The sequence below is a fragment of the Daphnia pulicaria genome, chromosome 1, assembly GCF_021234035.1.
Source record: "Daphnia pulicaria isolate SC F1-1A chromosome 1, SC_F0-13Bv2, whole genome shotgun sequence".
Classification (NCBI taxonomy): Eukaryota; Metazoa; Arthropoda; class Branchiopoda; order Diplostraca; family Daphniidae; genus Daphnia; species Daphnia pulicaria.
In genome coordinates this window covers 10171566-10187036 of record NC_060913.1, presented here as the reverse complement: position 1 = coordinate 10187036, position 15471 = coordinate 10171566, and the positions used below count along the sequence as shown (strand labels likewise).

Sequence of the window (15471 nt, the reverse complement as noted above, 5' to 3'; positions counted from 1 at the left end):
ATGGAAACTATTTTACGTTGCCTTGTGTTGAAATTTAAAATGTTATCGTGGAATACTCTCTTTAGATTATTAAGTTATTTAAATTAATATTTATTACATTTCAAAATTCTCTACGATTTTGCAAATAAGGTTTCTATTTTCTCAATTGATGCATTCACCGAGCTCGCAACGCTGTATCATGGCTGTATTTCGAAGAGAAGACAGAACAGAAGACGAACGAAAAAAAGGCCGCATAACTGAGGAACCAAAAGTTGTTACGAGTCCCTCATTTCAATAAAAACAACATTTAAATTTCTGTGTGATTATCTAACATAACACGAGGTAAATGTTAACAAGCATTTCTGGCTTGCTTAACTTATCAGAAGGAAAGGCTTGCTTAAAATTTGGCTCAGGATTGGTGTTGGGATGTGGAAGAATTTTATCAATTACATGTGTTTATTTGATTGTTTCTTGGACTAATTTGATCTTAATTTATGAGCAATCTATCAATAGCTTTATCCACTTTGTTTGAAGACACTGTTGTTTAATTTATTTCATTTATATTAGATGGCTGATGATGCTCCTGGAATGGATGTGGATGAGGAAGAAGTAGAACAGCCTTCATCATCCAATGTAAAGGGTGATAGAAAACGCTTTGAAGTGAAGAAGGTAACATTTTTATCTGAAAATTTTATTAATAACATAAATAATTAAATATTTGACATCCTTTTTTTTAGTGGAATGCAGTTGCCTTGTGGGCTTGGGGTAAATTAAACTATTGTCACTAACTTGTTATATGTGCTGATTTCTAATCACTGTTCTTAGATATTGTTGTCGACAATTGTGCTATCTGTCGTAATCACATTATGGACCTCTGCATTGAATGTCAAGCCAATCAGGCTTCAGCTACTAGTGAAGAATGCACAGTTGCCTGGGGTGTCTGCAATGTAAGTGAATATTGGTTTATATTCCTTTTTGTTCCACAAGGATGAAAAGTATATTCAAGAATTCTTTTGATTTACAGCATGCCTTCCACTTCCATTGTATTTCTCGCTGGCTGAAGACTCGTCAGGTATGCCCGTTGGATAATCGCGAATGGGAATTCCAAAAATATGGACATTAAGTGGCCTGACGCATGTCCTTTGTTTTTTGTGGAATTCTTTTTTTTTATTAGCGCGTTTCATATATAAATTCCGTCACTTCTTTTTTTTTTTCCTTCTCGGAATCTTCTGGAATTGGCTGAATTTTCGTGGCTAAGAATTTCAAAAATAAATGTGTCCTTCAACTATTTTGAAAGTACGAATTACTTGACGTAATATTGTAGGTAAAATCGTGGAATTAGGTTGAATATTGTTCAAAAAGAGTGGTGAAGAAGTGTTTTCGAAACTTGTGGTCCTAGATTTCGTATTAATGACCTTTTTTCTAGTTTTAGGAAAGGGGAAGTACGCAGAAAAGTTTGAGACGTATTTTTAGTTCATCAAAAAACTATATTGTTTCGACATGGTACTTCTCCCGGGACTTCTCTTATTACTAAACGGATTAGTTGACGAAGGAAAATCACTGAATTTATTGTTTTAACTTTGAATAACATGTATTTTTAGACGTGTTCTAGACGTCACCGTTAAGGGAGTGGCTTAGTTACGTCATTGACAGTAATCACACTTAGAGCAAGGTAAATAAAACCACCAAAAGGATAACAAAAACATTCAAAACTGCCGTAGGCAGCGACTTAACAGGGCTTCGCGTGGGTTGCTGAAATTTCGTGGCAACCTTTTAGATTCTTCAGTGATGAAATCGGCTGACGTGATAGGAGTGGAAGAACAAAAAGCTATTGAAGGGAGTGGTATTAAATCAGTGTTTTAATATTTAAAAAAAGTAATAGTATCCAACACAAATTCGTGAGTGAGCGCTCCGGGGCTTTATACTTTCTTTAGGTCATAGTGGTAAGAGTCATGGCTACGAAATAGAACTCGAAAGAAAAAATAATTTGACTTTTGCAGCATATCATAGGCGCTCTGACGTATCACTGGTATTACAGCTCCTAAATTCCAATTATGATTGACGAAAGCAATGAGATGACTGAAGATTTTTTAATGATTACATATTTTACATTCTTAATGTAATGTATTTAAACTTTGCATTCATTTGTCCTTCCCACGACGAAAATTCCAATGCAACCTACGCTTAACCTTAACCTTCAACTACTCTACGCCTTTTGTACCGCACCTTGACTAGATATTGGCTACTTGTGTGATGGATTTTTTACTGGTTCGAAGAAATTTATCTGAGTCATGATTTTAAATGTCGTCAGTCCCAAACAGCTCATCTTTCTTCCCACTTCTTCTTGCGCTTCTTATTCTTCTTTTAGAAAAGAGAGCTAGATGACTTTAAAGTGCAAATGGCAACACTTATCCGACATCAGTGATCTTCCAGCATATGATGAGTTATCATGATTAGCTATTTTTTCAACTTCTATGAGGTTTATTCGACATAAGATATGCATTCGACATGATCATTGTCCCTAAATCCGGTGAGATGAGCTGAGCATTTCGAATCTGTTCGAATCTTCGATGTCATGATTGAAAAACGAACTGTGTTTTTTTATTAGCATTATTGATTAATTATATATTTCATTATTTGTATATTACTTTTCTGTTTATTTCAACTAGTTTATTTACGAACGAGAACGAGTAGTTTTTGGCATAATTAAGTTCATATTATATATTATCATGTATAAAAAAAGCGACATTAGGTGCAATTATTTTTGTTGATTTGGCAACTCGCCCCTTTAAACGACTTACACCGGTAATACGTTGCCAAGGTTTTCGACATTACATGGTTTATTTACATTGTGTTGCCTTTTGAAAATGGAGGATCCAGAAACAAATAACATACATTCAAACATAAAATGGATTCCATTAAGTATCACAGCAGAATATCCTGAAGGTTTTTTGTGTTATTTTAGTTGTTTAGGGGCTTCTCATTATTATTGAATTCTGATTCTATCATGTAGGTGATCTCATTGGAAAACTGCTAGCGTTTTCTTCTATGGTTCCTCATGCCCTTATTGTCAGTTTTATAACATTGATATTGTTTAGAAGAGATTTGCATACGGTAAATCAGTATTCACATGTGTGTGGAATAATTTGTGAATGTTTTAAAATTTGTTCTTTTTTGTAGATATCATACCTCTTAGGACTGGTGTTAAATGAAGGCATTAATTATGGTATTATTTCTTCCCAATTTCTGTTAAATCCCACTACATATATGTTTTTCAATTTTAGTGCTCAAACATACTCTTCGTCAGGGAAGACCATTAGTTAGACCTAGCCTCTTACATGAGTATGGAATGCCATCATCTCACAGCCAGTTCATGTGGTTTTTTACTACCTACATGTTCCTTTTTATTTGGGTACGCTTGAGACACATTAGCTACACAAATACCATATGGATTTGCATCTGGAAAACTGCCATCTCAGTAGCATGCCTTGTTGCATCTATCATTGTTGCCATAGCAAGGTTTTATTCTAATTCTTTGTTTATTTTACCTAAGTGAAAAAAAAATACTTGATTCTCTTGCTTCATTATTAGGATTTATCTTCAGTACCACACTGCTTCCCAAGTAATAGTAGGAGGATTACTTGGATCTGTTTTAGCAGTTTCGTGGTTCTTATTTACGCAATTCGCTCTAACGCCGTGGTTCCCAACTGTTGCATCATGGTTAGTTTTCTTCAAAAGTATTTCCATGCCGATAACATGCAATATTCATTGTTATTTTTCAGGAGAGTGTGTGAATGGCTATTGGTGAGAGATCAAACATTAATCCCTAACATTATCTGGTTTGAATATACGTCTCACCGGAGCGAGTCCAAACACAGAAGTCGAAAATTGGTCTCCATGAAGTCCCAGTAAAACTGGCTTGAAAATAATTTTGTGTTCAGTAGCTGCAGTGCAATTGTTTGTCTGTTTACTGTGCCTACAAATCTGTTATTCTTGAAAGCCGGATATTTCGTGAATATTCTTTTTAGAAAAAACATTTTTGAGTTGTAATAACTCGTGCAAATCATATTTGATATTCCATTACAATGGAATACCTCACAATTACACTGGTTGGAAAAGGGTCATTACTGGTTACAATTCACATAGTGAAAATGGTTTTTTATTATACCAAATTGTACAATGAGAAATGAGGTCAATTTACATGTTATTCATCATTCAATCCAAATTTAGCCTTCATGCTTTCTATCTCTTCTTTCTTCTTGTCTGTGTCAACCTTTTTGAAGGCCTTTGTAGGTTGATAATAGAGTACTACAAGGTAACGATTGCAGACATTAAAACCAGAAAGATGATCACAAGCATTTTTCGCATCAAAAATGTCTTCATAGACCACAAAAGCAGTTCCTCTGGTTTCTGGAGTGTTCCCTCTATCAAATCAAATGAGTTGCAATTGATGCTAACATATATTATCAATTTCTACTTACACTCTGATTTGCCGAATAGCTCCATATTTTCCAAAGATATCATACATTTCTTCTGATGTAATTTTATAGGGAAGATTTCGAACATATAGGATTCTGTTTACTTCAGGAGGTAACCTCACCTGAAAAATAAAAATATTTAAGAAATGCTCACATGGAAATCTCGATGCACAACAATCTTGACTCATAATAATAAACTACTAACGATAAAAAAAAATTTTCAACACATGATTGCATACGTTTAGCTTTTTCTGCATTGCCATCGCCATTGTTAGGAGTAAAATTCAGTTAAAACAACGAAATCACTGATCAATACAATTCAAAACTGTGCTCGTGAACTTGACAATAAGAACGCCGCTTGGCATTCAAAATGGCTGCATAGCAGACGATTCTGAGCTGACAGAATAAACAAAACATTATTTTCGTGTAATTGAATTAATTGGTATTATGCACTAGAAAATTTGATTGAAATTAAATACTAAAAAAAATTTAAATGTATCTTATAAAAATCTTTTCTTAGCTCAATTTACTCTTCACATTTTAATATTTTGGCAATGTTGATGTTTTAGCAGACGAATTTGTGTCAAATGAGGAATAGTATACTCAAATAAGAGAAAAGGAAAGGGAAAAAGTTTCCACATCGTACGACCCGAATTCCTTTTTCTATTGGTTCGAATATCAAGATATGATGCAGATGGCCACTATTCGAGTCGCGTAAACTGAACTGATTCGCTACTTCCGATATCAATTAAATAAAGGGATTTTTGAGCTTCATCCGGTGCTGTGCATACAATAAAGAATTGCTGGGATATAACTAAAGAAAGCACATTGAAATTCTGCACATTAACAGATGTCTTCTGATCACGAAACACAATATGGTCGCACAATGGATAGCGTAGAAAACAGGGTAACAAATGGCCATGATTCAAGTTCCACAGTTGTTCATTCTCGTAAGTATTGTTATTTTTAATCAATTTGTTGAGATAATAAACCATTATTTTTATTTTACAGCTAGCATGCCCTGGTTTGGAATGGATATAGGTGGAACTTTAGTTAAATTAGTGTATTTTGAACCAACTGACATTGCTCCTGAGGAAGAGAATGTAAGCTCTTCAGAAATTGAAACCTTACACAACATTCAAAAGTATCTCACTAGTAACAATGCTTATGGAGAGACAGGGCACCGAGACATTCATCTGCAGGTGTTTACATCTTCTAATCTTTCCTATTTTATCAGAAATTGATTTCAGTTTTATTTTCAAATTTCAGATGAGTTCAATTCCAATGGGAAACAGAGTAGGAACATTACATTTCATCAGATTTCCTACCTCTGAAATGGAGCAATTTCTGCAGCTAGCAAAATCTAAAGGATTTGCCTCTCTGTCCACAACAATTTGTGCCACAGGTGGAGGTGCATACAAGTTTGAAAAAGACTTTTTAAGGGTTTGTACACTTTATGCAGCTTTGATTTATCTTTATTTTTTCTTATCTTGTTATGTTGTTGTTTGTAGGTTGTTAATTTAAATCTACATAAATCGGACGAACTGGAATCCCTTATCGGTGGGCTCTTGTACATTGAAGAAATTCATCGTCCCGAGGTTTATTATTGGGAAAATCCAACTGACGAAACTAAGTGCGTAAAAAAAACATATGACTTCAAGAACCCATATCCGTTTTTGGTAATTCCATCATTTAAAAACTTTATTAACAAACAAATGACTTTAATTCTTTTGTTGTTACATTCATCTGATTTTAATTTCTAGCTAGTAAATATTGGTTCAGGTGTGAGTATACTTGCTGTGTATGGCCCAAATAATTTCAAACGAGTCACCGGTACCAGGTAAAACAACTAACGCATAGAAAACCAGAAATAAAACTCTCAAGATTAATCTCACAGCTCTTTGAATGTTTTGCATAGCTTGGGTGGTGGAACTTTCTTGGGATTATGCTGCTTGCTTACCGGATGCCAGTCTTATGAAGAAGCTATCGCGCTCGCTGCTGCTGGTGACTCAACGAAGGTTGATAAGAAAGTCCGAGACATTTACGGTGGAGACTATGACCGATTCGGGTTGGATGGCAACATTGTTGCAAGCAGTTTCGGTCAAATGAACTTATCTGATCGAAGAGCCGAAGTAACCAAAGCAGATTTAGCCCGTGCGACGCTTGTAACCATTACAAATAACATCGGATCCATTACGCGGATGTGTGCACTGAATGAAAAAATTGAAAGAGTATGTTGCTGGTCAAATAAGCTTAAACTTGTATTAATTCTGTTGTTTTTTGGGTTTACCAGGTAGTGTTTGTTGGCAACTTTCTGCGAGTCAATACTCTTTCGATGAAGCAGCTCGCCTATGCAATGGATTTTTGGTCCGATGGAGCTTTAAAAGCCCTATTTCTTGAGCACGAGGTAATGCAAAATGATTTCGTAATCGTTTACGTTATTAAAATGTAATTACATTTATTAGGGTTACTTTGGTGCCGTTGGTTGTTTATTGAGACTCGTGCATATACAACCGACATGCCTACCTCCAAAGGAGGGTGACTCTTAATTAGTCATTAGAAAATGACATGCAAGTTCAAAGATACTGCTAGATTTTGTTTTCTGCCAAGGAAATTCCAGCACACATTCTCAGCTCAGACAACAATGTTTAATTTCTCATATTTAGTGTAGTTGCTCATATTTATTGAGCATTTCCTTCTTCTACCATCTCTTTAAGTGCCGATGGCAGCCAACAAAACCAAAAAGAACAGTAGATTTATACGTATCTCTCTTCCAGTTGACATTGATTTTTCTGTACAAAATTTGGGTCTTTATTGTTGTTTCTTAACGAACCAGATTTTTGACCACAGTTTATTAAATATGTCGAAATTGTATAATCGTCATAACACTCGGGGCTATTACAGTTTGTATTGGGATAGTATTTTAGAATATTGTTTTATTTCCTGATTCTGACGTGACGATAAACCCAGTATGAGAATCTAACCTTAAAGAGTATAAATCACAGATAAGCATTAATGGTCTAGATACGTTTCCTCTTCCTGATTTGAAAACTACTAGTCAAAGGTTATAAGATTCGATGTGTACTTTGTCTTCCGCATTTTCTTATCTTGCGCTGAGGAAAGCAAAATCCACCCTTCAACGAGCTTTTTGTACGCATTCGTGGTAAGATTCGAAGCATTTAAAGTCGTAATAATAGTCGCTCTTATTGTCCGGCTTGTCGCCTTGTCCAGCATTTTTTTACAAATTTTATATTACTGGAACGTTGACCAACTTGGCAACCTCTCCTATTCATCAATAATTTCGATGGATCTGAGACTGATTAATTTAACAATAGGTGTGTGTTCTTTAAATTAGTGTAAATAATTCAGATTTGCCCAGTAATAATCTTAAACAGTTTTACTGCTTGTCAATAACAAGAATTAGTTTCATAAAGATGAGTGAAATTTAAGCTGTTGATCAACAGCACTCAGTGTTAAGATTCCTCTGAACGGGGATCCTTTAATGCACGTTCTCATGGATGAATTGTCTTCCTAGTTTCATCTCTCGTTATTAAAAATAACAACCTACAAAAAATGGAAGAGTACGTATCGCTAACCTCTCCCAATACACCAGTATCTCCTCTCAGCAATGCTTGTACCAGCCCAGGTGAACTCCATGCCTCGATGTCTGGGAAAGTCTGTGGAGTGTGTGGAGACAAGGTATGTACTATAATATGTTTCCTACTATTTTTCTGTTGAGGCACTAATTCAAGAACGTTTTATTGCATGGTTAAAGGCTTTAGGGTGTAACTTTGGTGCAACTACCTGTGAATCTTGCAAAGCCTTCTTTAGACGCAATGCCCTTAAAGGAAAGGTACATTGAAAATAAATATACATCTTATTATTCGTGTTGTTATGAACTTGTCATTCTTACTTTCTTCCAGGAATTCCGTTGCCCATTTGAAAACAATTGTAAAATAGATGCTGTGACACGAAGATTTTGCCAAAAGTGCAGGCTTAAAAAGTGCCTTGATATTGGAATGAAGAAGGAATTTATCATGTCTGAAGAAGAACGAACAGTAAAGAGAAGAAAGATTGAAGAAAATCGAATGAAGAAAACTAAACCTGGGAGGACAAATAATACAAAGAACAACTCCAAGCAACTTATTCATCTCTTAAATGGTGGTGGAAGCAGAGCAAACCAGAGAAAAAGTGATATTAAATCTGAAGCAGAATCAAGTTTCTCTGATTCAGATGTCACTACAAGTCCCTTGGACAACTCTTCCGAGGGATTTCATGAAAGCCCTGCCTCTTCGAACAAAGCGACAACAGTGATAAGTAATCACCAACAATTGACACCAGAAAACAGAGGTATAAATAAGTATTTGCTCTGTTTTCCCCTTCACAGTGTCATCAACGTTTGACTTGTTTTCTCGCAATGTAGGAAGAATGCTAGAAATGTCTCCTCCGGAGGATTGCCCAAGTGACAGCTCTCCGTCTACCGCCAATGGCGGGATGCGTAGTCAATCCATGAGCGTAGCCGATGCCTTTAATATAAACTTGCAGACCATGGATGCTTTATTAAATACTGCCATTTCAGCTGAATACAATGTCGTGGTCGATTTAGTTCGGGGCAATGATACTAGCCCACTGTCGCCAGTCCGTGATCGCCAACTGAATGAACTGGAAATGGCCAAGTTGCAGGAGCTCGTGGTGGCAAACAAAGCCCTTTTGGCACCCTTGACGGAGGAACGGCCAGTCGATGTATGAGTAATCACAATTATTTTAACAGTCATACTGATCTAAATCTTTTTATTTAATTCAACTTTGACAGCTTCATTACGATTCAGGGGACCCAACATTACTAAATGTTATCAATTTGACGGATATTGCCATCAGGCGAATCATCAAAATGGCGAAGAAATTAGCAGCTTTCAAGACTTTGTGTCAAGAGGACCAGATCGCCTTGCTGAAGGGTGGCTGTACCGAGCTGATGATTTTGCGCTCGGTCATGTCCTACGACGCCGACAAAGGATGCTGGAAGGTATGTGCAATTAATCGCGAATGAAAGGGTTTTGTGAGGTGGGACTGATGAGCTTTTCTCTCTCATCGTATTGGACAATAGATACCACACACGGACTCGCACATGAATCACATCAAAGTGGAGGTGTTGAAGGAAGCACAGGGAAACTTGTACGAGGAACACCAACGCTACATTCAATCTTTTGATCCGCTGTGGCGTTCAGACGAGCACATCATGCTGCTGCTGTCGGCCATCACTTTATTCGATCCCAACCGACCTCACGTCATCCATCGAGATGCCATCAAACTGGAACAAGAGTCGTACTACTATCTGCTTAGGCGCTATTTGGAGTCAGTGGTAGGTGGTTGCAAGGCCCGCTCAATGTTCCTCAAGTTGATTGCTAAAATCTCCGAGTTGCACATACTCAACGATAACCACGTTCGAGTTTACTTAGACCTTAATCCTAAAGAGGTAGAGCCTCTGCTTATTGAAATCTTCGACTTGAAGTCCAGATGATGCTGACGATCTCAGCCGTCTAGTCATTTCAAAATGAAACATCCAATTGGAAAAAAATTAACGTTCAGGGCTCGTCTTTCTTCCCCCATCCAAAATTTTTTTGTTTTGGCGGTTTTTTTTTGCGTTTTTGCGTCGTCCTTCGTTAAGTTTATTTGTATGAAAAGGTTTTTACATAATTTGATTTCGTGAACAATTGTGTCGTGCTGCCACGCCATCCACTATTTTATATATTACCTTCCTCCACAATAGGAGGTACTATTGGTTTTTATTTTGTATTAAAAAAAAAAAAAGAAAATGGAAACAACAATCAACGTACTGTGTGCCAAGATTCCAAATGTCTTAATAACTATCACGGCATTTCGTCCCGACATTCTTCGCTCTCCCACGTCATGTAGTGTTCCGATCGTCGAGAAAATGAATAAAAGAAACTTGTGTCTGTATCGCGGTCGTCTAGAATTCGTCATCCTGTCGCAGACGGACGGTTGCGTGAGTCAACATTGCCGAGATACCGATTAGATTACACATCTGTCAAGCCTTGCTCCCAGCGTCGGATTCCATTATCTTACGTACAACAGAGGTGGGTCGAAAACTAACCCAAAGATCCTGAAAAAAAAACTTGGATTTTTACAAACGAGAATTTTCAGCTTTCACATTTATTATTAGTTCCATGAACAATTCAGCGCGTTTGTCGTTTCGCAGTAAAACAGGGACTAAAGTATAAGACGTAGGCTGCACTCTCCTGTTTATTATTATCGCTACTTCTTTCTGCTTACTGGTTATAATGTCTTAAAAGCGGGTGGAAACGGAGCCCTATCCAGCAGCAGCAGTTTTTGACTGACGCACTAACGCGTGAGGGTTGTTGGGTCTCCAGCCACTTGTCTCCTCCTCTTAATTTTGTTTTTTGCCTACTGGACCAACTATAAAGGAAGTTTATGACCGAAATAGCCCTGCACTTTTGTTACGACTCAAGCAACGCTCCACTGCAACCAGACTTGGATGGATTTACACATGCGACTTGGTCATCTATCATTCAAGGCGAATAGAAGACATTCCGATCCACAGAGCACCTTTGAAAAGTTGCTCCCAGGGAATGCGGCACATATTACAGTATTGAGGGTAATGAGTTTTATGTATTTTAATTGAAACATAAATTATTCAGATATTGCTTATTTCGCCCCACAGTTCCAATTGGGATTGGTAATCGTTGGATTTAATATTCGCCCTTCCATTATTCAGCAATTTGATGGCAGCAGCAGAGACGGAAGGAAACAAGAAAGACAAGTCCGAGAGAACAGCAGTCTCGCCTTTATCTAAAATGTTCATCAACTGATGGGAAAGCGAAAGTGACGGCTGACATTTACCAGAGACGTGGGAAATGTCCACCAGCGGATCGATCGACGGAATCCTGTGCTGCCCAAGTGGTTTCTCCTCCTTCTTGTACACGGGCTGTTGTGCAAGTCACAGTGTGTGTTCACTGTCGTCGCGCTTCTGATTGAACTGCGGCATCCCCCCCCCCCAAAACCAGTGCGGATGGCCATACGGATGGCTTCAGGAATGCCTGCCTTTTTTCTTATTCTTTTCTTTTGTGCGTTGGCACTCGACTGCGTACTTGTCGGAGACTCTCTCTTATCCATCTAAACCAATCTAATCTGAAACTATAAATAGTAGGCAGCAGAGAAGAGCGTTACGCCACACCACTTTCTTGAGTGTTACCAGGAGGTAACTCTTTGCCATCAGCCGATATCTGCGGCGTTCTTCAATGCACCAAGACCTCCGGGACTGCGAGGCGTTTCGTGATTGAATTCCCGACACATTCTACCGCCGATCCAGCCATTATGTTCAATGGTATATAGTCGACTGACAGATGGGAGCGTTAGTGCCGTTATTCAAAGTCGGAAGAGATTCGCCCAACATTTTCTTTTCCTGTACATTTTCGCTCGGGGTGGAAGGTTGCGTAGTGAATAAGTAGGCCGTCAGCACAACATTGTGAGAGTGGGAGTGATGAAATGACTCAGGCGGCCACAGCTGGCTATCCTGAAAAGACAGAACCATTGGTGATCCCCGAATGTTTATTCGGTTTTTCCACATGAGCGAAACGCGTCCAGCAGCTGTTTGTCCTAATATTAGAATGCTGTAGCTAGTACGTTTCGCTGAGTAAATGTTTCTCTTTCTTCGTGCGTTATTACGGGGTCCTCCAACGGTCAATCCCGACGAGACGGGGCAAAAATGATCGGCCGCGAGATGAAGTGCCGAGATGAATAGACCCAACCCAACAAAACGCAGCCTGTCACCAAATAAAACGGTCGGTTTGTTTCCTCGCCAGAGTGGTTTCCTCTTCTTTTCTAGATTCTTTTCTTTGCTTTGGGGTAAGATACAAAGGAGCTCGCGGCATCGTTTATCAAGATCAAAAGAGCGACTCGGCATAAGTTTAAGACAAAAAAAAATGAGAACTTGGCTCTGGTGTTTTCTATAGACAGGAACACAAAAAAGAAAAAAAAGTTTTATTCTCCTCATGTGAAACGAGCCCTTTAATGGTTCTATGGGCCATTAAAATCGTTCTGTTTGAATGAGCAAAAGATTTAACCAACTTGTGTCATCTTTTTCCTCTCATCTTTTCTTTCGTGATTCATCTTCTTCCTGCCTTTTGATGGATCCCTTGTAATAATAATGAGTTATGCAAAAGTCAGTCTTCCAGATGCACTTTGATTTTTGATTTCATTACTTTTAGACTAGCCGGAAGTCGCGTCCATTCAATTCTGTTCCAGTTAATTTCCGCCCTTTTATTTCCTCCTCTTTTTACACCTGAGATAAAAATTGAACGATCGATGGTAGCCTGATTAATTTAGGCTTAAGAGTCCCGTGTATGTTGTTGCGCATTTTACTTTTTACAGAAAATCCACGATGGATCTCGGCTATGTGTCATCCAGTCTCTGTGAAGATGGAGTCTACGTGATTTCCCCACGGAGATGATGAATCAAGATATTTCCTTCTGCCACCGCTACTGCTGCCAGCCCGTGCTGCGGGATCTATCCTCATCGTTATGGGTCGTGCGCGGATGTACATACACGATGGGATGGGCGTGGCGGAGGAGGAAGCCGATGACATGAATTGACGGGCAGTCTTATCGTCTTCATTCCTGCATGTTGAAACTGTACGGCAGCAATAGCCTTATAGACATTATACCGGTATATAGAACCAGGGCCATAACAAGAGTCAACAGAGCCGCCAAAGACCATCAGTTTTGCAGGGGCAAGAAGATGACAGCAGCAGCGCAACAGCGAAAACGATACGACACGATTTGGTTCAACCCATCCAGTAGCAGCGAGTCCGATCAGATATGTTGTAATATTGTCCGCCTTGTGTATGCAGCAGCAGCAGACAGTCTGATGTTTTGTGTACAGAGCCAGACGTTGTTTATATTACAAGTCATCCAATATATATCCACAGTGGATCAGAGCACAAGCAAAACGTTCGAATGTAAACAACAATGGCAGGAAGCGTTTGACTGGTGGTATGTATACGCTCGGCCATCATAACTTGGGCTGTGCTGAGCTGTCGTTCCAGCACACCCAAGCACACCCATCAAAATAAGATCTATTCAATTTTGCTGTCTGCGGCTTTGTGATTTCCCTGCAACTTTATATCTTTAGCCCCTAGCTGCTATCAAAATCATTTCCCAATGGGCGAGTATAGCCTACCAGATTGCCTTAGGCAGAAGCACCGTAATAAACTTGCTTAATTTAGACTCGTTTTATTTCCTCAGTTGGGGGGATCTCGAATATTCCAATCAGGATTCCATTTCAAACTTGGACCATTTGGTGTAGTGGTTAAACCATCACAAGTGGTGGGCGTTTCAAAAGTTACTACATTACGAAACAATTACACTTAAAAGCAATAGTTTAAAGGGAGGAGAGGGGGTTATATAATCGTTAGACCTTGGCAATGTTGAAAAAAGATGCCACTTTTTCTTTTTCTTTAGACATTTCCTAACCTTTCCTCCATTAATTTCATCTTGGAAATATCCACCCACTAATGAAAAATTGTCAGTTAGTTTGTCTCCTGGTCAACTGGACAGGTGTTTTCCTCTCTGTGCCGTGTCGTTTGATTGCAAATTACGTGAACTGGTAGCAGCTTTTCGCGTGAATTCGTCGCGTGGTTCAACAACCCGAGTGGCGCGCGTGCTTGACGGTTGACGGAGGTGCGTGGCAGTTTTTCACGGACCCCTGGATCGATTTCGTGCTCGGTAAGTCGAGATTAATTTCATTATCGAATGTGTCTTGGCCCACAAGTTAGCGCTATCCTATCCTCAAAGTACAGTTTAGAGTTTCTGTGTCCAATGGGGTCGTCGTGAAGTTTCTGTTGCATTTCGGTCGTGCAATTCCGCCGTTAGGTTAGGTTATGTCGTGTAATGTATTCACGTCTAGCCTACAAAGACGTCTAGTTCATTAAAGTTGATGTCTAAGAGTATGTCCCTGATTACAACGTCATGGACATTGCATTTGAATAACGCATTCAAAATCCGACATTTCTTTGCAGCTGCCTTCCGTGTGCAACATTAATTATTGAATTTCAAGTCTGCCGCTTAAAGTACTTTTTTGCCCTTTTTCGTATTCGTACCGTCAATATTATGGAGATTCTGCATTCAATGTCTCACGGGTGAATCCGAGTTATGCATATTGGAAGACGGGTAAGAAGAAGAAGTCCTGTGCAGGATATCTAATACCCAAAGGCTTATAAACTTTCTTTTTGCATCTGTTTCTTTATGTATACTCTCGTTAGATCTTTATATTTTTTCCTGTGAACGTCGCATACAATATCGGACCACAGTCGAACCTTTCCTCCTGCTGATGCTCGGACGTTCTGTGAATTTCGGCGCCGACATTTGATACGCCCGTGTCTTTTTTGCCTTTAATTATTTCGGAAGCGAAGCAGCAAGGGACCGCGTAAACAGATTCCCCCCCATTTTCTACGTCCAATCGCCATCAACGTACATATCACCAATGGGAAAAGGGAAACCCAACTAGAAATCCGAGTTTCACTTCAGATTCGGTTGCTTTTTTCCTTAGAAAAAATCGTGCACTACAAATTTATGGGGGTCGGAATAATAACAAGGCCATCAGGAATCAAGTTGTCGTTTGAACTTTTTCCCTTTTTCTCTGTGTAATATGTGCGGGCGAGGAGCATGTACACATTTATGGCCTGTAGCGCAACAGTATATTTGCATTTTGAGCGTGTTTTCACCATGAAAACACGATGGGTCGGCGTCGAAAAGTTATTAGCGTCCTGTGCAACATCGTAGGTCATTTGTTAATTTCCCAGGGGAGACGAAAATTCCAGCACTTTTATTATCTCTTTTACTATACGCCCAGTCTCACATATTGAATGCATAAATAATTGTCGTTGAATAGGAAATTTCGACGTTGAAATCTGAAACATTTAGAGATACCAGTGGAAAATGAAACTAAACGAAATTCGATATTTACATCAAAAATTGTT

At 38.7% G+C, this 15471-nt stretch overlaps 6 protein-coding genes across 6 annotated transcripts in view; 5 read left to right on the top strand and 1 right to left on the bottom strand.

Annotated features, from left to right (window-relative positions):
* The first annotated feature begins 160 nt into the window (after positions 1-160).
* On the top strand, positions 161-1267 carry LOC124349781 (RING-box protein 1A). The gene is made up of 5 exons (XM_046800630.1): positions 161-321; positions 547-648; positions 717-744; positions 805-926; positions 1004-1267. The coding sequence occupies exons 2-5, from the start codon at positions 547-549 to the stop codon at positions 1100-1102; spliced, it is 351 nt and encodes a 116-aa protein (XP_046656586.1). The 5' UTR covers positions 161-321; the 3' UTR covers positions 1103-1267.
* A 497-nt stretch (positions 1268-1764) lies between these two features.
* Positions 1765-4103, top strand: LOC124349042 (dolichyldiphosphatase 1-like). The gene is made up of 6 exons (XM_046799540.1): positions 1765-2925; positions 2993-3093; positions 3160-3205; positions 3264-3498; positions 3571-3699; positions 3762-4103. The coding sequence occupies exons 1-6, from the start codon at positions 2847-2849 to the stop codon at positions 3889-3891; spliced, it is 720 nt and encodes a 239-aa protein (XP_046655496.1). The 5' UTR covers positions 1765-2846; the 3' UTR covers positions 3892-4103.
* Positions 4104-4122: 19 nt separating this feature from the next.
* Positions 4123-4854, bottom strand: LOC124349736 (splicing factor 3B subunit 6-like). The gene is made up of 3 exons (XM_046800553.1): positions 4697-4854; positions 4461-4579; positions 4123-4403 (listed from the first exon to the last, which is right to left on the bottom strand). The coding sequence occupies exons 1-3, from the start codon at positions 4724-4726 to the stop codon at positions 4184-4186; spliced, it is 369 nt and encodes a 122-aa protein (XP_046656509.1). The 5' UTR covers positions 4727-4854; the 3' UTR covers positions 4123-4183.
* Positions 4855-5051: 197 nt separating this feature from the next.
* On the top strand, positions 5052-7378 carry LOC124348005 (pantothenate kinase 3-like). The gene is made up of 8 exons (XM_046798494.1): positions 5052-5407; positions 5469-5659; positions 5727-5900; positions 5969-6136; positions 6221-6297; positions 6376-6688; positions 6751-6864; positions 6923-7378. The coding sequence occupies exons 1-8, from the start codon at positions 5308-5310 to the stop codon at positions 7004-7006; spliced, it is 1221 nt and encodes a 406-aa protein (XP_046654450.1). The 5' UTR covers positions 5052-5307; the 3' UTR covers positions 7007-7378.
* A 236-nt stretch (positions 7379-7614) lies between these two features.
* LOC124346529 (nuclear hormone receptor HR96-like) lies at positions 7615-10415 on the top strand. The gene is made up of 7 exons (XM_046798385.1): positions 7615-7792; positions 7993-8156; positions 8233-8310; positions 8381-8807; positions 8881-9200; positions 9271-9480; positions 9562-10415. The coding sequence occupies exons 1-7, from the start codon at positions 7762-7764 to the stop codon at positions 9973-9975; spliced, it is 1644 nt and encodes a 547-aa protein (XP_046654341.1). The 5' UTR covers positions 7615-7761; the 3' UTR covers positions 9976-10415.
* A 3634-nt stretch (positions 10416-14049) lies between these two features.
* Positions 14050-15471, top strand: part of LOC124349389 (C-type lectin domain family 7 member A-like) — a 28591-nt gene continuing 27169 nt past the window's right edge. Inside the window, exon 1 of the mRNA XM_046799959.1 lies at positions 14050-14218. The gene's annotated coding sequence lies outside the window, so the exon portion shown is untranslated. The remainder of the gene's footprint in view (positions 14219-15471) is intronic.

What these genes read in the sequence shown, in the direction of transcription:
- LOC124348005 (XM_046798494.1), top strand. Translation starts at nt 5,308, where the DNA reads ATGTCTTCTGATCACGAAACACAATATGGTCGCACAATGGATAGCGTA. An exon ending in TTCCACAGTTGTTCATTCTC is followed by an intron (nt 5,408 to 5,468) that starts GTAAGTATTGTT and finishes TTTATTTTACAG; the next exon opens with CTAGCATGCCCTGGTTTGGA. An exon ending in AGAACCCATATCCGTTTTTG is followed by an intron (nt 6,137 to 6,220) that starts GTAATTCCATCA and finishes TTTAATTTCTAG; the next exon opens with CTAGTAAATATTGGTTCAGG.
- LOC124349781 (XM_046800630.1), top strand. Translation starts at nt 547, where the DNA reads ATGGCTGATGATGCTCCTGGAATGGATGTGGATGAGGAAGAAGTAGAA. An exon ending in AACGCTTTGAAGTGAAGAAG is followed by an intron (nt 649 to 716) that starts GTAACATTTTTA and finishes CCTTTTTTTTAG; the next exon opens with TGGAATGCAGTTGCCTTGTG. An exon ending in AGTTGCCTTGTGGGCTTGGG is followed by an intron (nt 745 to 804) that starts GTAAATTAAACT and finishes CACTGTTCTTAG; the next exon opens with ATATTGTTGTCGACAATTGT.
- LOC124346529 (XM_046798385.1), top strand. Translation starts at nt 7,762, where the DNA reads ATGGATCTGAGACTGATTAATTTAACAATAG. An exon ending in ACTGATTAATTTAACAATAG is followed by an intron (nt 7,793 to 7,992) that starts GTGTGTGTTCTT and finishes TTGTCTTCCTAG; the next exon opens with TTTCATCTCTCGTTATTAAA. An exon ending in ATTGACACCAGAAAACAGAG is followed by an intron (nt 8,808 to 8,880) that starts GTATAAATAAGT and finishes CTCGCAATGTAG; the next exon opens with GAAGAATGCTAGAAATGTCT.
- LOC124349042 (XM_046799540.1), top strand. Translation starts at nt 2,847, where the DNA reads ATGGAGGATCCAGAAACAAATAACATACATTCAAACATAAAATGGATT. An exon ending in CACAGCAGAATATCCTGAAG is followed by an intron (nt 2,926 to 2,992) that starts GTTTTTTGTGTT and finishes TCTATCATGTAG; the next exon opens with GTGATCTCATTGGAAAACTG. An exon ending in TTCCCAACTGTTGCATCATG is followed by an intron (nt 3,700 to 3,761) that starts GTTAGTTTTCTT and finishes GTTATTTTTCAG; the next exon opens with GAGAGTGTGTGAATGGCTAT.
- LOC124349736 (XM_046800553.1), bottom strand. Translation starts at nt 4,726, where the DNA reads ATGGCGATGGCAATGCAGAAAAAGCTAAAC. An exon ending in CAATGCAGAAAAAGCTAAAC is followed by an intron (nt 4,580 to 4,696) that starts GTATGCAATCAT and finishes TTTATTTTTCAG; the next exon opens with GTGAGGTTACCTCCTGAAGT. An exon ending in GCTATTCGGCAAATCAGAGT is followed by an intron (nt 4,404 to 4,460) that starts GTAAGTAGAAAT and finishes TTGATTTGATAG; the next exon opens with AGGGAACACTCCAGAAACCA.